General features: G+C 48.7%; 1 protein-coding gene and 1 pseudogene across 2 annotated transcripts in view; both read right to left on the bottom strand.

Annotated features, from left to right (window-relative positions):
- Positions 1-16,210, bottom strand: part of Sparc (secreted protein acidic and cysteine rich) — a 22,454-nt gene extending 6,244 nt beyond the window's left edge. The window contains exons 1-6 of one of the 2 annotated variants that reach the window (XM_015492705.2): positions 16,084-16,210; positions 5,683-5,752; positions 4,936-4,998; positions 4,225-4,312; positions 2,697-2,818; positions 932-1,052 (exon numbers count right to left, since the gene is read on the bottom strand). In XM_015492705.2, coding sequence (XP_015348191.1) covers positions 932-1,052; positions 2,697-2,818; positions 4,225-4,312; positions 4,936-4,998; positions 5,683-5,739 — 451 coding nt within the window. In that variant the 5' untranslated portion in view covers positions 5,740-5,752; positions 16,084-16,210. Of the gene's footprint in view, positions 1-931; positions 1,053-2,696; positions 2,819-4,224; positions 4,313-4,935; positions 5,002-5,682; positions 5,753-16,083 lie in introns of both variants that reach the window. The other variant, XM_015492704.2, reaches the window with a different exon arrangement.
- Positions 16,211-18,924: 2,714 nt separating this feature from the next.
- On the bottom strand, positions 18,925-19,659 carry LOC125610566 (annotated as a pseudogene).
- Between the last annotated feature and the right edge of the window lie 2,691 nt (positions 19,660-22,350).

Genomic DNA, 22,350 nt, shown 5'->3' with positions numbered 1-22,350 from the left:
GATGTGTATAAGAGACAGCATCTAGGACAGTGTGGCTGTCTGGGGCAAAAGCCCGCTTCACACCTCGCTGTCCAAGAAATTCCCAACATCTCCACCCATTTCACACCCTGGGCCCCATAACTGGCAGCATAGAGCTAACCACAAGGAGAACCTTCTTTCCTGCCTGTCCTCTACCTTTCTGCAGCCTGCACACCTGAGGCAGGTGAGCCATTCTCCTAGTTCCCCCTGTACCAGAAGGTACTGGGGATGCAATGGGTGCATCTTGCAAGGGAATGAGTGGTCTGGGGTGTCTCAAACTATGGGCCAGGGGAAATAGCAGCTGGGAACACTAACAAAGGGCCAAGGACATCCTGGCGTCCTTTCTCTCAAACACCTGACTCCCTGGTTTTGAGAGGAGGGTGGTCATTATGTGTCTTAAGAAGGCAGATAGAAATGCCCTGGAATAAAGGGCTTATGACAACATTGAGGAACAGAGCTTAAAAGGAACTGACAGGCATACCCCTAAGTTAAAGCACTCAAATTCAAACATTTTAAAAAAAAAAAAAAAACTTTGTAGGCCCAGGTTAAAACATTATTTTTTGCTTTACAGTATTGAAGCAGGAGAGATTTGAGTTAGCCTTCTACAAGAACTTCTTCATCACTAGAGAAAAGAAATGTGGTTGTCTTGGGTGCCAGTGGGAGGCTCCAGATATCCTCCCTGATCTTGTGCTTTTATGATGTCTCCCTTCTTTCCTGGGATCTGTCCTAATTCAGAGCTGAAGGAAACAACTCCATAGACAATCATCTCATTTTATAAATGGGAACCCTGAGGCTCAGAAGGGGAAAGAGATTTGCTCAAGATCACACGGCACAGGGGGTGGTAGAGCCCGCACCTGCCAGTGCCAGGGCTCCCTCCCTAAGCTGGGAGCCAAGGGCCCTAGAAAAGACTCACATTTGCAAGGCCCGATGTAGTCCAGGTGGAGCTTGTGGCCCTTCTTGGTGCCCTCCAGGGTGCACTTTGTGGCAAAGAAGTGGCAGGAAGAGTCGAAGGTCTTGTTGTCATTGCTGCACACCTGTTGGCCAAGCACAGAGCCCCTTCCTCATTCCCAAAGCCCTCTGCTGGCCCACACTGGCTGGTTTCAGAGACGGGGACACCGAGGGCCAAGCCAGGAATGCGATGAGCCCAAGGTCACGCAGGGAGTTGGTGGTGGGGCTGGGACAAGAGCCCACTCTCTAGGCTCCCAGGCCAGAGGTCAGCCCATGCTGAGAGCCACTGATGGTCTCAGAGCAAAGGCACAACTGAGCCAGGATGGAGACCCAGAAGACATTTGAATGACCAGCCAAAGATGGGGACAGGAAAAAGACAAGAGTGGACATGAGAGATGGGAGATTGGTGTCCTTAGAAAGGCCTGCTTGTGAGGTTGGCCTCTGGCTGGTGTCAGGGAACCTGGCTGTGAGCGGGTCTCTGCACTGTCACAAATCTTCCCCTAACTGATAGGGAGGCTCACTCAACCTAGCCTGCTCAGGCACATGCTTCACTTCATGTTGAACATCTGCTGTCCCCTGGGAGTCTGGAATTTTGGTACACACTAGGCAGAGGGTGCCTAGATGCCCATCCCCATTAAAACTTTGGGTGCTGAGTCTCTGGTGGGCTTCTTTGAAGAGAAACAGGTGTCTGCATTTTTGAAGCTGGGATAAGAGCGAACTCCATGTGGAAGAGAGGAAGAAAATACTCAGGCCTCCCAAGGATCCTCCTAACCTAACCCACTTAGGTTCTGGCTGTATCCTCCAAGCATCGCTGTAATAGATCACAGCTATGGCACAACCGCATGCTGAGCCCCTCCAATCTCCGTGGGAACCTCTGATCATAGGGGCTGCCAAGCAGCAATGCTGAGGGCTCAGCTAGATAGGAGTCAGAAAGTGGCTGTGGTATAGAGGAGGAATTCCTGGCATCGGTGATCTGCGGGATGCAGGAATTGGGAGGCGGAAAGAGTGACCAAGGATGCTCTAACATGGAGCCCGAAGCTATGTCGTCTTAAAGAAGGAGAAGCTAAGCTGGTACCATATTTGCTGCCTTGAGCTAGGTTACCACTCACACAATGGTGGACATAAGTGGGTATTGATTTGGATGAATGGATGGATGGATACTGGAGGCAGAATGGACAGGTTTGAGAAATAATAAAATAAATAAATAAATAAATAAATAGCATTGATGGGTGACTTATTATGTCCTGGGCATTGTCTTACAAAGCCACACAACAACCCTTAGAGTTAAGGACCATTCCTATTCCTTCTTTAGACATGAGAAAACTGAGATTTGTGAAAGACTCAGCAACTTGGCTGAGATCTTATAGCTAACAAGTGATGGAGAGGAGGCTTGAAGTCAACCTCTAATCTGGCTCCAGAAGCAACATTTTTAGACATGATACTCTGCTAAGCTGCACAGGACTTACTCTCCTCTATCAAGTCAGGAGTAGAGCTTGGAATTCTGGAGTCCTGAGAGTATGCATCCAGCACAGAGCTGGGATCGTGATGGTGTTGATGAGATTCTCCTTGGTTGTTGGACAGCCTCACCCCTGACTCAGCTCCGCTTTTCTGCTGAGACTGGATCTAACGAAGGGGCTCCTGAGACCTGAGCTGCCCTGTAGAATCACCAAGCCCAGGGTTTGCTGGGCAGACATTCCGAATGCTGCGGGGCCCAGTCCCTTGGCCCTTACCTTCTCAAACTCGCCGATGGGCGCAGGGCAGCTGGTGGGGTCCTGGCACACGCACATGGGGCTGTTGTTCTCATCCAGCTCGCACACCTTGCCGTGTTTGCAGTGGTGGTTCTGGCAGGGGTCTGGTAGGTACACGAGCAGGGAGTTAGCACCCCTGGCTATCATGTCCTCCCCAGGTTGATCCCAGCAGAGCTCTGGACAATTTGCTATGGTCCTATTCTGAGCTTTGGGTGGGCCACCCTGCTCTTCAACTGAGCCTGGCAATCAGCATTTAGGGGAGCAGATGGCTCAGTGTGAGAATGAGAGGTTCAATCCAAGGTCGGGACCAGGTACTTTTTAGGGGTTCAATCTGGGTCTCTGAAACACTGGGATGCCAGATGGCCTCCCTGACACTGAAGCAACCAAGAATTGTGGTCTCAGCTTTCAGCTGAACCATCACAGAGAGGCATTTCGGGAATCCAGGACAGATTTTCCAGAATGGCTTAGCAAGTCAGCTGTGGTCATGGAGCAGTGAGGGTCTATAAAGGAAAAGGGAGAAGGGGCTGAGACAATAGAGCCAGCTGCGTCTGTAAACCCCGGATGAAGTGGGCGTGGACAGGGAAGGAACATGACTCAGGAGACACTCGCCTGCTCCAACAAAAGCTCTGTGCCAGCTCCGTCCAAATGCCTGTTATTTATCCCTTCAGGATGGGAGCTGCATCTAGCCATTTCCTCCTGACGCTGAACTGTGGCTGTTATAATCATCCCTTACTGGATGCTGCTCTGCAGCATGTGGTCAAATTCTCTGTTGCTTTGGTTCCTTCCCCTTCCAACAGGCCCAGGATGAGGGTCTATGACTTCATCATTCCCATGCCAGAGGGGAGCAAGGTGAGGGTCAGAGGGGCTGGCAAGCTCTCCTGGAGAAGTCTAGATTCAAACCTTGGTTGGATTGCTTCCAGAGTCCATGCTCTTGACCCCTGAGGTACAGCTACTCAACCTGAGAGCAGGACCCTGAGGCCCATTGGTCTTTCTCCCCCTCGGGCACTGACTCCGTGGGTAATGTTAGGACTTAGGTCTGCTTTCCCTTCTTCGGGGCCTTATTTTCTTGGGCTGAGTGACAATCAGATAAGGTGATAAAGTGTGACCGCTCCCGATCTCCATTCTCAGACGTGCTCCTATGCAGGGGCTTAGGCTGAGACAGAGGCCACAGGCCATCTGGGGAACCAGACGTGACTCATGACCCCACTGGGAATGTGAAATCCAACTTCGGAATCAGGGCAAAGAGCTGAAAGGGGAGAAGTCCACTCCCAGCTGGGGAACTTCCCTTCCTGCCATTCAGAGCACAAATGGTCTGGCTATAAATAGATCGGTCCAGGGGACCGCGTGCCAAAGAGTATTCCCAACCTCCAAGACCAAGCCGCCTCCTCGGCCTTCTCCTTGGCCCACTGAGGACCACACCCTGCATTTTCTTGAGTAGGCTGGCCTCAGGCCCCAGGCCCAATCAGCCAACGGAGGACTGGATATGCAGAGTCACAGGCGAGGGACCTACTTTCAGCCACCACCTCCTCTGCGGTTTCCTCGGCACCATCCTCAAATTCGCCTACTTCTACCTGGACAGGGTTGGATCCCACGGTTACCTGAGATGGAAGGAAGAGAATCAATCAAATGGTCCCCACCCTCACCCCAGACCTAGAAGTGAGGGGTGAAGATGGGGGGGGGGGGGCTTGCCCGAAGCTTCAGATACCCACAAGGAGATGATAGTGAGGTGGAAGGGTGGGCTGAGCCCAGGTCACCACCCAAATGCCAGGGTTGGGGATTTAGATTTAATCTTATATTTATTATTAACTTCTTAATTTATTAAACACACTTCTTGTTCATCTTAGATTAAATGTTCTGTAGCGCTCTGGAATTCTGTTTTGACGCCCAGGGTGTTAGGGCCAGAAGGGATGCCAAGCCCCCTGACCCTGCCAGCTACACCTGCGCAGATCCCCATTCATCTGTTTGTGCAAGGGGAGATTCTGGGTGATCATGCAGAAAAAAACTAAAAATTTCCAAATCATGCCTCCCAACTATAGGATTCTATTGAAAATTTGGGAAGCATTCAGGAGCGTGTTGGGATTTGGGAGAATAGGTTGTCCATCTATGCTGTGTGTGCACCCAGGAAGGCGACAGATGCCCTGTTCCAGCAGGGAGCCCCATAGTACCTGTCTGGGTTGCCCAGTGAAGGCATGGGCAGAGAGGGGTCACGGGTGCCACATACCTCGGTCATCTCGGCCACCGTTTCCTCCACCACCTCTGCCTCATCAGGCAGGGCTTCCTGCTGCTGCTGGAAAGAGAAAGTGGGGTTCGGAGAGGTCAGGACCAGGCCAGCTTCATCTGCTGGTAGACTTTGAAGAGCAGTGTGTGGAGACTCCCCAGGCTGCCTCAGGACTGCCATGGTGGGGGGTGGGGGGGCACAGGACAAAGCAGGGAAGACCAGGGAGGCTCCCCTTTCGTGTGTTTTATATCCAACTATCTAGGCCAGCCTAAAATTTAGTTTGCCAAAGTATTTCTGCTGCTATAGAACACCTAATCTACACTTGTACCTCCCCTTGGCCCCATTTGTTTGGATCGGAGTCTGATTCAGAAACGGAGCAGTCCCTCTCGGGCTGGATTGTCTCCTAACACCATCCCTGTCACCCCCTCACACTTGACTGCTTGAATTCCTCTCATGACTGAGAGGCCACTTCCTTGGCAACCCTAATCCCCTGCCAGAAGCTCTAACTGCTAAAGAGTTCATCTTCAAGTTCCACAGAACTCTCTTCTCTGGACCCTCCCCCAACCAGTCCTCATCCCAATTTTTCTTCTGAGCTTTGTGGCTTAAAAGAAATCAATTTTTACAAATGAGACAACTGACTTGAGATGGGGGAGTCCCTGGCCCCTCTGAATATGCAGGGCTGGCAGGTTCAGATGCCCTGGAGCAGGCAGTGGAAGCTAAGAGAAGGAAGATAGGATCCGGAGTACTCACAGGAGCTGCCAGGGCCCTCCCGGCCAGGCAAAGGAGAAAGAAGATCCAGGCCCTCATGGTGCTGGGAACCCTACGGGAAGAGAGGTGGAGACTTCCATGAGGGAAGGCGTCCTGATGGAGTTACTTCTACATCCCTGGAATATGTGGGTTGGCTTTAGATGGTTTATGTGTTAAATGGTGGTGAAAGATGGAGGAAGAAGGTGGTTCCGTGCCGTATTCTTTCAATCATAATTATAGGAGGAGAAAGTCTAGGTTGAGGGCTAGCCCTCATCTCCTTTATGACCAAGAGCAGCCCTCTGGTTCAGAGCCCCCACAGGAAGCTAGAGATTCAATGAACTTGTCTTGTTTGCTTTTTGTTCATTTTTTACAGTTTCCTTCTATTTATAACAAAGGTACACAGAGTTTTCCTTTTATGGTAATGATAAATAAAAATACACATGTTTAAGTTTTTAAAGCATTTCAACCAAGGTGATGGGCTAATTAGTCAAGTTTGGTCATGCTAATTCAAGCCCTTTAATCCCTGATGTCCTAAGATTATTTTCTTTCCTATTCTCCAGTTCCCCCTCCTCCTCCTCCTCCTCCTCCTCCTCCTCCTCCTCTGTCTCAGCCTAAGCCCCTGCATAGGAGCACGTCTGAGAATGGAGATCGGGAGCGGTCACACTTTATCACCTTATCTNTATTCTCCAGTTCCCCCTCCTCCTCCTCCTCCTCCTCCTCCTCCTCCTCCTCTGTCTCCTTCCTACCCGCTCTGCAGTGGAAGAAGTTAATAGAGAGCAACCTCCTGCCAATCCGAAACAATGAGATCCACGTTTACAACAAACAATAATGTTCAAGTGTGACCCATGGAAACTTGAGGGTGACCACATTTTTCTCTATTCTACCCGGAAAGGGCAGCACTTCTTTGGATTCTCCAAGGAAACCATCCAAATACTTCTTATTACGTTGCACAGGGGATGTTAGTTACGATCTAGAAAGTTTCTCTGCCTGCCCAGATCACTGCTAAGACCTGGGTCTCTAGATGCCAAACCCTAGACTCTAATACTCATGGCTGTGAGGTAATTTGGAGCAGAATCTTTAATGATTCGATGCCAAAATCTCATCCCCAACAAAGGGTCTGTGATGGGGACATTTTATTTCTTGTGCTAACTAAATGGGCTTTCATTTCCAATTTGCTTTAGAAAGTTCTTCCTTATTCTGATTCAAATCTGCATCCCTCAAACTTCTCCTGGTCTATCATTTCTCTCTTTCTGCACCACCCAGAACAAGCCTGCTCCCTTTGTCCCCAAATAGCTTTTCAGTCAAGGGCAGCCTTTTCTTTCCTCTCTTGTCCCATAATTCCCATCGGGCTCATCATCCCCAGGTCCTTCCAAGACTTCTCAACTGACCAAGCATGACGGTGGGAGTTCCCTAACATTGTGGAATTCCTCAGCTGGGAATTAAATGCCAGGAGTTCTTGTTCTACCTCAAGACTTAACTATGTTAATTAAGTCTTTTGTCCTCTCTTGGTTTCTCCATCTGTCAACTGAGGATGTTAGATCAGGTGAACTTTGAGATAGACTGGGTTTAAAATGCTCTTGCAATGCCACAGGCAAGCCTGGGGGTGTTGCTCAGTGGTAGTGTGCTTCTTTAGCATGATAATACCTGGGTTCAGTCCTCAACACCAAAAAAAAAAATCACAGGCACAAGTTGGTCTTGGTATGTGTCCTGTCCTTGGGCATCACCCATCTTTCCTTGGATGACAGTATTTGGGTACAAATGGTCCTTCACTGGGCTCAAAGAGACAGAAATCCTCAGCCCCTGTTTTATGAGGTGTGCATGATATAAAACTAACAGGAATTTAAAGGAATTGGCGTGCGAGCTTGGCATTGCTTCACAACGGCCCCAGCTCTCCAAGGAGTCCAGTCTTCCTTCTTCAGGAAGTTTCTGGAATGTTCCTCTCCTTCACACAGTTGTTCACTTGTCTCCCCAGGCTCAAGTGGAAAAAGTCTTCTGCCTTTCTTCCCCATTTGGAAGACATAAGTTAAACAACTCCTGCATGTGGCTTTGGGCAAATGGGACAGGAGAGGAGGCATCAATGAAGGACTTGTCTGAGATGAAAGTTTTAGGATCAAAGTGAGACTGGCAGTTGGAACTACAACAAAAAGTTACCCCGTCTAAACTACAATGTCAGAGAAGTCATGTCACTGGAGAAATAGCCCAGCTAGGACTGAAAATGTAATGAGCTTCAGATTAGAGAGCCAGACAGATGTGCTCTTCAGAGTCTGTGTCCCTCATCTGAGCAGGGACACAGACACAGAAGTGTCCCTCAGCCATGACCAGGGAGAATCTTTGTTGGTTGGCTCTCTGGCTGCACAGGCACCCTCTTGGCCATCCCCATCTCTGGCCTACGTCTTGCTGGGTTTTATGGTTCCGGGGCACTCTCACATGCACATTGGCCCCTTGGAGCCTGGTGGCAACACTGGGCAGACAGTGCGTTAGAGTCCCGAGTCCTGCTTTCCCAGGGAGTCTGAGGTCAGAGGGAGGGGGCCCCTGCCCACAGTCTCGCAGCATCTGAGCACATTCCAGCTTGACAGACCCTCCCCTCATGGAGCCGTGAGCCTAATAGGGATTATGCTCTGAAACTGAGGTGGGGGCAGGGGAGATATGCAGGTAGAGACTGTTGAAAATGAAACACAGCATCATAGAGGAGTTATGCTCCACAGTGCTACATTCTCAGTCCTAGAACCCTTTTCCTCCAAGACGACAGGGTGACAGGAAAGGGAAGCAGCTGGACTGTTCTGGAAGCACAACCATTCTTCCTGCATACCCATGAGATACCTGCCTGAGGTTCTGTAAAACACCGCTGGCCAAAGAGGCTGGGGTCCACCCTGCAAAGCTAGTGGGGCATAAAAGTCACCCCAGGCAGGTCAGAAGCCAGTGTCGAGACCCAGCGTTTGGGACTCACCAGCTGTGACCCTGTGCCAATCAAGCCTAGGTCTAGTATGCCCAGTGACAGCCCAAACACCCTCTGTATAAACCAGGGTTAAATTAAAACCTTGTCTCTAGGGAAGACAATCCAGCATCCCATGGAGGGCTCAGAGCAGATAGATCTTCCTGCCTAAGAGTACAGATGAGAAGACTGAGACCCCTAGAGAGCTGAGCTGATAGCTCTGGGGCATGAGCAGAAAGGCTTGGGGGAGGACCCAGGCAGCCGCCCTCCGCCACTGGTCTGTTCTCCATCTCAGGGAGCCATTTCTGTAGCGCCTGCTCCTTCCCAAGTGGTCACCTAAACAGCCCCTGCCGGGCTGAACTAGCCACAGTGCTAGGAAAAGAAGCGCCTGGTCAGAGGAGGCACTGGAGGTGTATTTCCCTTGGTTTGGTGGCCACCAAGCACAGAACCCACGCCCCCACCCTGCCAGGGCGGCCTCCTGTTCCGTACATCGAGTCCTGTCCTTTGCCTTTATTTGCTCTGGAGCCAGCTGAAAACCCGTCCTGGGCTGCCAGCAGGACACAAAACTCAAGGTCACTTCTCTGTCTTTAGAAAGACTCTAGGGATGGAAAAGTACAGCCAGCCCCCCAGCTTGCCTCCCCCCAAACATCAATGGCCTTCTCTGGGGCTCTCCCTGGACGCTGAAAAGTCACTGAGTGTCAGAACTGGAGGAAATCTCAGAATCAGAATTTTAGATCGTGTGACTCAGAATCATCTTAGGCCCCTAGAAGAGAATCACAGAACCTGAGTTTTAATCATCAAATCAATTTCTTTCTATCTTATCTTTCATTCATTCTTTCTTTCTCCTTTCTTTCCTTTTCTTTTTTTTTTTTTTTTTTTTTTTTTTTTGTGTGTGTGTGTATGTGGTACTGGGGATGGTACTCAGGGCACTCTACCACAGTCCTTTTCATTTTTTATTTTGAGACAGGGTCTCGCTAACTTGCCGAGACTGGCCTTGAACTTGGGATTCTCCTGGGTCAGCCTCCTAAGCATCTGGGATTACAGGTGTGCGCCAGTACACCCCCCTGCCATCCTTAAATCTTAACTTGAGTGAAAAGAGTTTAGGGAGAATTGTGATCCAAAAGAACTTTCTAAGATGATGACAATATTCTATATCTGCCTTGCCAGGTGCAGCAGCTCTTGACCATGTGCCATCATTGAGCACTTGAAATGTGACCAGAGCAAATGAAGAGAATTTTTTATCGTATTTCATTGTAATTAATTTAAATCTAAATAGCCAGCTGTGGCTAGTGACTACCATACTAGAACAGTGGTTGTAACGGCAACGCAGCACAAAGGTAAGCTCATGGGCACTGGAGCCAGAATGTACAGGTTCAAGTCCTGGCTCGGCCACTTAGCAATTGTGGGATCTTCAGAAACGAGCTTTGCCTCTCTTGAGTCTCAACAAGTTCCTCTGTCTGTGGAATGGACAGAATAACATACCTACCTCGAAAGGCTCGTGGATAATCTGCACTAGAGGGCACAAGGTAAGCAGTAAGCAATGTTGTGCAGAAGAGCATCTTAGAATTCAAGCATCCAGAATCTCCATCCCCCTCAACAATTCTGTGAAAGAATCCCAGCTCTTTGTCTGTTTGCCCAGGGGAAAGGTGTGTTGGGGTGGAACAGAAGAAATATTGCCCAGATTGGCCTGGGGGAGACCAGCCTAGCTTCCAGAGAGTGCAGTAAGGATGGCCAGGCCCCAGGCTGGCCTCTTAGTGGGCTGCTGACGCAAGCCAAACATTTCACTCCCACTGTCTGGCTTGGAAACAAGGGTTCCAAAATCACATGTTGCTTGTAAACAATCCCAAAGGGAGGAAAACAAGTTTAGAGGCTAAGAAAGGAAGCCATGTGCCAGGAGCCAGGACTCAGAGGCAGGGAGGGTGGGCTCCACAGAGCTTGGGCCCAGCCAAGTCAGAGACGTGGCACTGTGGCCAAGGTGGGGACACTGGCACTCCTGTTCATGTCCTGGGACCAGACCCAGTCACTCAGAGGTGGCCTTGTGAAGTAGAAGTTAGGGGTCTTGAGATCAAGTTTCGCTCCCAGATCACTGTGCAAAATTGGAGAAGACTTCTTTCCTCTCTGGATCTAAGCTACCCTGTCCTGACTGTCCAACAAAGAGGCTATTCTATATATTTGTTTGTTTATTTGTTTGTTTATTGGGAGAGGTACTGAAAATTGACCACAGGGGCACTTTACTGCTGAGCTACATCGCCATCCTTTTTTTATTTTGTGACAGATTTTGCTAATTTGCTAAGTGTCTCACTAAATTCAAGGTTGGTCTTGATCTTGTGATCCTCCTGCCTCAGCCTCCCAGGTTGCTGGGATGACGGGTGTGCACCACCTACTGTGCCTGGTTTCAGGAATCTGTTTTAGATCAGTGATGTTCAAAATTAAGTAAAGCAGAAAATACTCCTTCAACCAAGCTTCCTGCAGAAATCCCATATTTCAAGCAAGTAGAAGTTTTTGCTTCTGTTAAGCATGTGAATATGTCTGATTAATAAATAAGCTTGAAAAACAAGAGGAGGTACAACTGGAGTGGAGTTGAGGGCTAGAAGTTCTACCCACTAAGCTGTACCCTGAGACATCTTGGAACATCTCAGGTTCTTTTAGAAACAGATGGAAACCCTTGGACACAGCAGTCTTTCTTTACTTGTTTTTTTTTTTTTTTGCACCAGGAATTTGAATCCAAGAGTGCTTTACCCTTGAGCTGCATCTCCAGCCCTTTCTATGTTTTCTTTTGAGATAAGGTCTCACCAAGTTGTTTAGGGACTCACTAAATTGCTGATGATGGCCTCAAACTTGAGATCCTCCTGGTTCAGCCTCCTGAGTCACTGAGATTATAGGCCTTTGCCACCTTGCCCACCTCAGCTCAGACTTTACGAGCCAACTCAGGCAAAAGCTTTTTGGAGTATCGCCTCTCCCCACTGGCCCCTAGACATTTCATTTCCACGTGTAATATTTCTTGATGGAAGGGAAGAAGCTAAGGTAAATGGTGAGGACATTGCGGATGCTAAAATCCAGGATTGGCTGGGCACGGTGGAGCACACCTGTAATCCCAATGATTTGAGAGGCTGAGGCAGGAGGATCGAAGGTTCAAGGCTGGCCTCAGCAACAAAGCAGGGCCCTATCTCAAAAAATAAAGAGGATTGGGAATGTAGTTCTGTGGCAAATCATCCTTGGGTTTAATCCCCAGACCCAAAGATAAACAAATAAATAAATAAATTTTTAAAAAATAAAATAAAACCTACGATTGGAGAGCTTTGAGGACAACTCAGAGGAGGCTCCAGATTCTGAGACTGTAATCAGCCTGGCTGAGATTCCATAAAATCTCCTAAAATGCCACGTTTCACCGCGGCTGGCAGAGGCTCAGGGTGGAGCCCCAGGCAGCCTCCTTGGCGCCCCCTAGAGGACCACTGCTGCATCAGGGGTGACCACAAATGGAGGGGATAAGAAATTAGATCAAAGTGTCCAGGCTGTCACATCCTACAGGATAGCAAACATGTGGCATATCTGCCTTCCACAACCTTCTTGTTCACGTGGCAGACATTACTAATCCACCATATTCCCTTTCCCCAAAAGTCTAGAGTGGTATCATAATGCTGAACACAGTTCTTTTGATAGCCACTATGGATGGATTACCATTACAGGCCACACGAAGGTTCTTTGCCATGCTTCTTGTTTTAAAGAGAGAAAAATTGGGGTTTAAAGAAGAAAAATAAGTCACTCAGGGTCTTATAGCAAGCTGGTGTCTTTCTCAGAAATATCTAGATTTTTTTTTTAACCTGACAAATCTGAAATCCTAATGCTATGACTAGCACAAGGGACCCAGAATGATCCCCGAATGAGAGGAGTTAATACCAAGTTTCTGGAAGAACCCAGCTCTGGGGAGAATTGGTGTCACTGCTCCTATCTCTCCCCTAGACACCAAGCTCTATCACTTGATGGACCAGGGCAGAGTCCCTTTGCCACCTAAGACATCTCTTGGCTAAAGAGAAAGAGAGGGCTGCTTTCCTAAATTATTCTGTCAAGTTAGTACGTGCCGGCCCTAGCCCTGCACAGCCCAGCCGTCCCTGGGTTCACCATTGAGGCTGGAAGTGAGAGCAGGAAGGATCCAGGTTGTGCTGTGGAGGACAGGGAACTTCACTATCCCTGGGCTGCCTGGAAGCTCAGCCCAAGATCCCGTCCTCTCCTTCTAAGTTGGAGGTCAGGGAGGGAGCCAGCAGGAAGCAGGCTCCCTCCCTGATTAGCCACATTTGTTGGCCCTTTGAGCCTAATGACAAAGCCTCATGGGCTGGGACAGGCCATTGCAGGCCAGAAAAGGGGAGAGAAAAGTATTGCCAGTCACTTATGCCCACAGGATTTACAGCCTGTGGAGGACGGTACATGAGCCCGACTCCAAACCCACCAGAAGTGGGTGGGAGGCACTCATGGCGAACATCTGGATGGTTCAAAACACCTGGAAGCCTGGTTCAGACTCCAACCTGTCCTGTGACCTCAAGTGAGTTCTTTTCCCATCTTTAACTCCAATTTCTCTGTCTCTAAAACATAAGGGTTGTTAGGGGGTGCATGTGCATTACATGTCTGTCCCTTGTTACAATCGACATTCTGTGAGCATGTGTGTGTCAAAGTATTGATCAGGGAGAGGTAGGTGGGCGCACGACATCGCGCCAGCTTATACAGGAGGTATTTATTTTTAGCTGTGCCAGTGGCGCCTGTTGGTGAGTCGGTGTTTATACTGTGCCCCCAGGTGAGTTTGTGTCTGTCCCTGTTTATCTCCGCATACTTATCAACATCCTAAATAACCTCAAAAGCCAAATGTTCAACTGTTTACTTCACATCCTCAGTTCTGCTCGTTCCTTTCCACCATCTTTTCCTATTTATAGCTTATTTTCAGCGAAGAAAGCTGCTGTTCTGAGAAGCAACCCCAGCTATGCTATTGGTTAAGGAATCTTTACAGATGGAGGCCATTAGGCAGCCCTGGGTCCCCAGGCCCCTTCTCTCTAGTTTCCTTTGCACTGGGGAGGAGAGAAGTGCTGCTCAAAATGAAGGCCAGCTATTCCCCCAGAGGAAGGGAGTGGCTGAGATTTGGGTTCTCAGGGCTTTAGAGCTGGCCGGGTGCCTGGAGACTGTCTAGCTTGGATTTCCCATGTAACAGATCAAGAAACTGAGGCCCAGAGAGGGGTAGTGTCTTTCCCATCGTCACCCGCTCTTGAGTTGGAACCATGTCTGTTGGCTCCCTGGGCCAATGCTCTCTCTGCTTGCAGGGGAGGGTCTCTCACTCTTGGGACATAGACAAGGTCCTCAAGTCAAAATGTAAACATGAGTTTTTAAAAAGATATGCCTGTCTGTTCTTTTAGTAAAGAGAAGTTCTACACAGAGCCTGAAACGATGGAGCCACCAGGGGAAAAAAGCTGGGAATCATTTTGCCGGCTCTTTGGATTTCCATAAATCCATCACCTCTAAAAACCCAGAGCATAAAGTGCATTATGAAATGCATTATCCCATTTCATCCATGCAATGCTCTCTTGAGGAGGCTGCCGTTATTGCCCTTTAACCCAGGAGGAAACTGGAACTCAGAAAGGGGACCCATTAGTTCAAGGTCAGATGACAGCTTCTGAGCTCAGCTAAAAGAAAAGAAAAATCTTTGAATACCCAGTTTAGGGAGCTTATCACAGTCCTTGGCTTCCTGGGACACTGGGAGATCTGGACAGGGCCTAGAGCTTTGCAGTCATCCTTGTATGGGGGAGGGGGGAGAAGGAGGGTGGGGACATTGAGAGTGAGCCTGACGTTCTGAGTGTTCCCAGCGTCCCCTCCCAGCCAGCAGGCAGAGACCCTGAAAAAAAAGGTTGCCGTGGTAACTCGCATTCCTCGGAGAGTGAGTCACGGCAGAGAAGAGCCTTTTGGTGGGTGGGACTTGGAGAAAGTTTCAAAAGTTGATTCCTTCTCCAGGCAACCCCCTCCCCCTCCCTCCACGTCCCTGCTCCAGGCTTTGTCGATGTGGCAGCTGATGGCTGCAAGTTAACTCTCTCTTTCCCCAACCACCCCCATTACAGCATTTTTCACCCTCCTGCAAATATAAATTTGTTTCCTTGCCTAGTCCATTCCCCTACATTGGGCCCTCTGGTATTTTGGGGGGTCAGGCACCCATGGGAGAATACCTTAAGCCTAGAAACTGTATCTCCATGTCTCTGTCTCTGACTCTGTCTCTCCAGGGCACATAATTTTAAGGGACTCACAGAGGGCTTGAAACCTACTCAAAGGGCAGTTCGTGGACTTCCTCGGAAGTTTCCAAGGACACCCAGCGCCCCAAAGACCAACCCTCTTCCTTTACAGATAACAAAGCTAAATGCAAAGGAGACACTTACCTAAGACAGTTCACCAATGAGTTCCTGAAGTCCGCCATCCTACCTAGGGGTTGCTTCTCACCAAACCACCAGAACTGGGTATATGGGAATTTAGTCCTATGGAGCTAGGACTAGGGATGCCAAATACGGTCCTCCCTGGGGAAGGTGTAGGTCTCTCTGCGTGCTTTTGAGGAGACTCATCTCAGGACACAGAAAGTCACTTGGAGGAGCCAAGGAGGATGAAGAAAGGTGGGGGACACGTCTGAAGATGCCCTAACATCAGACAGGTTGGACCCAGCCCAGTGTGGAGTCTGCACTTCTCACAACAGTGGGGCTTGGGGCCCTAGGGGTCCTACCTGCCCTCTCCCTCCCTTTCCAGGACACCTCCTGCCACACCCTGCTCCCTGTGCCTTGGCTGGATGATATCTCATAAGGAGTTCCTGAGTTGACCATCCCAGAGAGCCCAGGAGGGACAATGGCCAGCCCAGGACTGGCTGTGCCAGGTGCCATTTCAGGCTAACCGGCGTGGGGTGTAGGGGATGGTGTGTGTGTTTGTGAAGAACTCAAGGGAGACCAGCCTTCCCAGAGCAGGTGCTGATTAAAGGTGAAGCCCCCTCCCTTTGCCTTTCAGGGGTCAATTTATCATTTATACAAAGTCCCTTTTGGAAAACAGAGTCCCCGACCCCGAACAAAGTCTAGGGAGCCGGACTAACTCTGTTTGCCGGTCAGGTCCCAGTGGTAGCTGTGACAGGATCAGATTCCCAGGAGAGGAGGAGGGGGCAAAGAGGACAGGCAGGGAGCCTCTGCAAGCAGGGATACGGGCGTGGAGAGAGACATAGAGAGAAAACACTTCCCCAGGGACAGAGATTGTTTCCTGCAGACCTAAAAGGAAAACCAAGTTGCACTGTGCATCCACCTTCTGAAAAAGCAACAGGCACAAGGGTCTGGGATCCTGCCCTCTGGGGCAGTTGTGATGGAGCCCCAGGGAGACACGCATCCCCTAGCACCGCTTCCTGTCCCTTGCTAGAGATGTGGCCTAGAGTGATCTGGGTGGGTGCAGCCACAGAAGGGAACGGCTGTGCCACTTACCTTGGTGGCGGGCAGGCGGCAGGCAGAGCGCACTCGCAGTCTGAAGGTCCGAGGGAATGTGGAGGGGTTTAGAGACAGGCAACAGGAAGCCACTCAGAGCTCTGGGCTGGGTCTATCTTCCCCTCCGCCCGCGGTCCCTCCTCCTTCTCTGTCTCCTCCTTCCCCTGGCCTACCTCCCCCTTCTCCCAGAGCCAAAGCTCTCTCTCTTTTATTTCTTTCTTCCTTTCCTTGCGGTGGGCTGTCCTGACCAGACACCCCAACCCGCCTGCCCCATGTGTTCTGGGGCTGCTGCCTAAACAGCCACACAGGGTGCCAGGGCTGGAAGGGCTCACGGAAACCACCTAGAACAGCCTCGTCCTTGTTCAGAGGGGACTGAGGCTTGGGGAGTGCGAGGGATTCCCCAAGGGCCCCCAGGAGCAGAGCCAGGCCTGAGTGTCTGGACTTGCGAGCAGCGATCTTGACAAGGGGCCGCCCCAGTATTGGGCAATGCCGAGGAGGGCAAAGCCTTTCGAGGGGGTGCATTTGTGACAATGGCAAGGCCAGCTCTTTTGTCTGTACAGACAGAACAAGCCGCTGGTGGTGACAACATCCTTGATGATTTGGGGTGTGGTCTAAAGAACAACCACTCTAGCTCCTGTTTGCACGGTGGGTAGGGAACAAGAGGGAGACTTCCAACTGAAGACCTGGGTCATGAGCGCAGAGAAAATAAGGTGACTGATAATAGGGATAATCGAAGTAGTTGCAATAGCCACAGTCTATCGGGAACTTCGTAATCTTCACAACAAACTTTTGATTTTGGGATCGTTATATTATGTCATTTTGATAATCAGGAAACTTAGGAAGTCAAGTAGTTTGCCCAAAATCACCTGGCCAAAGGTGGTATAAGCAAGCCAATTGTACATTTTCACTGTTTGTTTATTTTTCTTTTTTCTTTTTCAGTACTGGAAATTGGACCCAGAGGCAATTTACCACTGAGCTATATTCCTTTTTATTTTTTATTATTTTTTTAATTTGTTTTAATTAGTTGTATGGATGCTAATTCCTTTTTTTTTTTTTTTGAGACAAGGTCTTACTTAGTTGCAGAGGCTGGCCTCCAACTTGTGATCCTCCTGCCTTAGTCTCCCAAGTAGCTGGGATTATAGGCATGTGCCACCATGCCACCATGCCTGGCCAATTTGGTTCACTCTTAGGTTACTTGAGCTGCTGCGTGCAATAAATCTTAACTGAATATCCATTGCATGCCAGGCCTTGAGGGGTATAAGAATTAATATCTGCTCCTTGTCCTCAAGGAGCTTTGGACATTGCTGGAAGGACATGCCCTATGCAGTTTCCCCCTGAAACTTTATTGTTTATGAAACAAATGGACAAATGGAGGGAAGGACACAATCATCACGCTGACAGCAGTGAACACAGGGACAGGGAAAGGCTGGCTTCAAGGGTGAGTGGTTTTCAGAGACCTTGAAAACAAGTGACACACTCTAAGGCTTATCCCAGGGCTCAGATTGGTGGAGGGTTCTTAGAAGAGGTGGACCTTGAAGCATGGATTGGGTTTGAATAACATGGAAGGGGAGAAGGCAGAGAATGTTCTCATGACAAATTTCTACATGCCACGGCCCCCGCCTCTCTTGCCATCCTCTCTCCACTATCCTCTTGCCCACTCTGCTCTGTCACAACAGCTTCCTTTCAGTTCCTCAGCTATGCCAAAGTCATTTCTACCCCAGGATCTTTGCACTTGCTCTTCCCTCTGCCAGAGACACATTTCCATCTAATCTTCCTGTGCCTGGATCTTTCTCATTCTTCAGGTCACCTTTTAATGTCACTTCCTTAGAAAGGCCCTGCTTGACCATTGACCCCTTCTGCAAACTTAAACTGTCTCCCTTCTCTCAGGGACAGTTCATTCCCTTGCACTGTCCTATTTCCTTCCCACACTCATCACTATCAGAAACTGCTTGCCTCCCCCACTAGACAGAAGCCCATGAGAACAGGAGCTTCGCGGGTCTTGTTCACTGCAGTGTTCCAAGCACGTTGAGTAGTGCAATCACCTATCTGAAGAAAGAGGGCTTGTCTTCTCCTAGGGTTCCAACCTGGAACAGGGTCCAACATGGGTCTTTAGAGACCCTCAAACCTAATGCAATTATTATGAATATTAGGGAATCTTTGAAATTTTCTACAGAGAACTTCCATGGCTTCCTTCAGGTTCTCAAAAGGTTCAGTTAGGAATCCAAAAGGGAACTTCTTCTCCAGAAGACTCTCCAGGCCTCTCCCTGACCTAAGAGTCAAGAGCTTTGGGCTATAGAATACAGGATGCTGGAGGACTCCCCTGTTACCTATTTTGACATTTACACAGGTGTCTACTTTTGTAAGATTGGTTCACTATAGCTCCTAAGCATCATGGGGACTAAAGTTTTATAGGTTGCTTCATAAATTAAGATGATGATTCTGAGGAGGGTGGGCCATGGGAACGATTCCTAGTCTTTTGCAGGAGTTCCCAGGTGACCTTTTGGTTCAGGAATTGGAAACCTGGCAGGGGCTAAGCTGAAGCTGTGTGACAGAGATTCCATCCGGGAGTCATTCGGAGGCCCCTAAAGGGACACCCTGAGCCAGAATCCCTCAGAGAAGGAAAACGTGGCAGGTTTTTGTTTCTAGAATGAAAGTTTTCTGGGGAATCAGGAGCCTCTGGAGCAAGGATGATTCTGATCTAGACAGGGAATTGAGGCTGTGCCCCTCTGCCACTGAGTCACAAATGACTTTGAATTTATCCCTGCCCCTGTCTGAGCTACAGGTTTTCTTATTCACTTCTTTTCTTTTCTTTTTTCTTTCTTTCTTTTTTTTTTAGGGGTTATAGGTGTGTCTTTATTTAAAAATCTGATCTGCCCATTTATCATTTTGTACCAACTCAGGGAACAGAAAATTTCACAGGTTCCACAATCTTCTCTGTGGGAGCCTTCGTAGCAGTCACTGCTGCCTTTTTAGGTGCATGTTTAGCCTTTTTGGCTTGCTGGGCAATGCTGCTTCCTTGCTCTCATTGAGGCTTTCCCACTTCTGGTTTCTAATTCTTCTTGGCCTTTGTATCAGCAAGAGATGCACCCAGTGAGGGACCCCTGGAATTTGACTGCACGGAGGCTTCTTCTCTTTTGAATTTCTTTTTAGCGTACAGTCCAGTTTATCTGTTCTTGGAAAGGAACACCAGCTCACATTGCACATGAAGAAACTGGAAGTGCTTCCCACTGGTCCTGGTGTAGCACCTTCCATGTCTGGGGTAGATCTCATTGTGACTAAAACTGAACAGCTTGATTTTCATGACAGCAACTGCTGGGGAAGAAGAAAGACGGCACAGAGAACTGCACTATGTACGTTCATTGGTAAAAAGAGCAGGCAGCTAAATGGTAGCATTGAGAGCCATCATTTATTAAACACCTACGGTACTTTGTGCTGAGCGCTGAGCTAAGTCCTTTGCCTAGATTTTCTGATTAACCCCTATGAAACAGGAACTAATTATTATCTTCATTTTATATATGTAAAAAATGGAGTTCAGATCAATAACTTGTTCAAACATCTGGCAAATCAGGGATTCAAACCAGATTTAAGGAGCACCAGAGTCCAAGTGCTCAACTACTACAGTCAACCTCCTTCTAAATCCTCTTTTAGCTCTGACATTCATAGATCCCAGGCCACACAGCTCCCCCCCACCACACACACACACACACACACACACACACACTACTTATATGCACTTTACTTAATCAAGAGGTTTTTTTTTTTTAGTTGTTGATGGACCTTTATTTTATTTTTATGTGGTGCTGAAGATCAAACCCAGTGCCTCATATATGCTAGGCAAACGCTCTACCACTGTGCTACATCCCTAGCCCCAATCAAGAGCTTTTTTATTGTATATAAACTGTTTTAAGAAGTTTATCTCAGCTTGTTTGTCCTGATATGAGGGAGTTATTTTGGATTTCTAGGCTCAAGACTGTTCTATGACTGCTGTTGCTATCTGATTTCATTCAAAATCTAGGTGGGTGTTTTCATATAAAATCTTTTTTTTTTAATATTTATTTTTTAGGTATAGATGGACACAATACAATGCCTTTATTTTTGTGTGGTGCTGAGGATCAAACCCGGGTCCCACCGGTGCAAGGCAAGCGCTCTACCACTGAGCCACAACCCAGCCCTAAAATCTTATTTTTATTTATTTATTTATTGGAACCAGGGATTGGACTCAGGGGCACTTAACCACTGAGCACATCCCAAGCACCTTTCACTTTTTATTTTGAGACAGGATCTCACTGAGTTGTTTAGAGTCTTGCTAAGTTGCTGAGGTTGGCTTTGAACTTGAGATCCTCTGTTGCTGAGATTACAGGGGTGCACCATCACACCCAGCTAAAATCTGATTCTTAATTCCTTCCCTGGTCATTTTTCCCCAGTTTCTTTGTTTCACATAATTTATCTACCATGGAACCAGCATCCTAAAATCACCAATATAAATCCTCCTACTCAAGCATCACATGATCTGCTAGTTAACAACAACAACAAATCCAAGTCCAGTCACAACTGATCCTAATGAACCATCTAATATTGAATCTTGAACACAGGGAATGTGTTTTTAACACCTAAAATCCCTAGGAGCTTAAAAGATCTCCCCTCCCTAGGCACACTGAGCTCTGGTGCCATGGTTGTGGGGATGAGGCACCAGAGCTCAGTGTGCCCACTGCCACCCCCACACAGCCACTTGGCAGTCCTCTCCTTTGTCAAGTATGTCACTGATCCATCACTAAATTGAATCTGCTTTTCATCTTGCAAAATGAGGAGTCAGTATCTTGAGGTCCGTGCTGCCTGCCCAGCACCCAATGCCACCACTGTACAACTGTAGGAACTACTTCCCCTGCCTGCCTTCCTCACTAGCACCCAGGCTTAGAATACAGGGTGCTCCACTGGACCATTGCCTTGGGACTGCCCAAAGCACCTGGCATCCAGCTCCCCACACCCCCCAGACCACCAGCCACCTCATTCATGCAGTCAATCAATCCTGGCTGTATCTTGCATCGGTCACAGGGGACAGGGTCATAAGGAGGAGGGGCAGACTCTACCTTCATACTGGTTACATTGCTGTAGGTACAGGTGGGTGATTGACTAATTTCAGGCTGCAGAAAATAATAAATTGACAGAGAAATGGGGGGATGGCTTTGGTTAGATAGGGTCATCAGGGCAGGCCTCTTGGAGGAAAGAAAATGAGAAAACCATTGAATGATGAGTCCATGAGAAGGTCTGGGGAAAGAGTACTCCAGAAAAGAGAAGCGTAAGTTCCAAGGCCCCTCCAGGTGGGAGAGACTGGGTTTTTCAAGTAACTGAAAGTGTGGCTAGGAGACTCCCCTATTCCTGTTCTTCCCTTTTAGCTGGTCCAAATACTTCCCCATCACTGTCTCCGTGAATGGTAGATCAGTCCTGGGAAGGAGTCAGGTTAAGAATTGAAATCTGTAGTGCAGATATGGGGAACCGAGGCCTGATCACCTGGGGTAGCTGGGACTCAAAGTCACCTCCCCTGACTCTTTGCTGAGAGCTGAATTCTCCGGCCCACCTGGAACCTGCTGTCTTTCTGCTCAAGGACTTCAAAACCTCTCACCTTGGCCACCTGAGGAACCATTTCCAGGAACTGGAGTGGGGTCAGGAGACAACCAGTGCTCCCATGTAGTGGCAGGGAGAGAGAGACCTGAACTCCAGAAGCAGATCAAGGAGGCTCTGTTGATTAGTTTCTGGCAAGGAGGAGGCAACCCGAACAGAAAGCCAGGTGAAAGTAAGGCCAAGAAACACTCCCCCAGGCCACGCTTCCAAAACAGCGCCAGAGCCTCAGGGGTGCAGCTCTCCATTCTTGGGTGGATCTTGAGACAAAAACCTCAATTGATGTTACAAATGAGAACTTGAGTGCTCGGCCCAGGAGGGGAGGGTCCTATTGAAGCAATTATGACTGAACTACAAAGAGAGCCCAGAATACGCATCATTACCGAGCAGACACTGGAAAACCCTTCATGTCTATTATCTCAATCTTCACCCCAACATTTAGGTAGTTTATTTGTTCCCTGTCATGGCAATGATAAATAACCATGAACTTGGTGATGTTAAAACAACATACATTTATTATCTTATGGTCTTGCAGGCCAGAAGCACTAAAATCCAGGTGCATATCCGTTCTGGAAGCTAAGGGAAGAGTCTGCTTCCTTGCCTTTTCAGCACCTACAGGCCATCCACATTCCTTGGCTGGTACCCTTCCTC

Source organism: Marmota marmota, unplaced genomic scaffold (assembly GCF_001458135.2).
Source record: "Marmota marmota marmota unplaced genomic scaffold, marMar, whole genome shotgun sequence".
Lineage (NCBI taxonomy): Eukaryota > Metazoa > Chordata > Mammalia > Rodentia > Sciuridae > Marmota > Marmota marmota.
The sequence above is the reverse complement of the archived record's forward strand: the minus strand, read 5'-3'. Positions and strand labels throughout refer to the sequence as shown.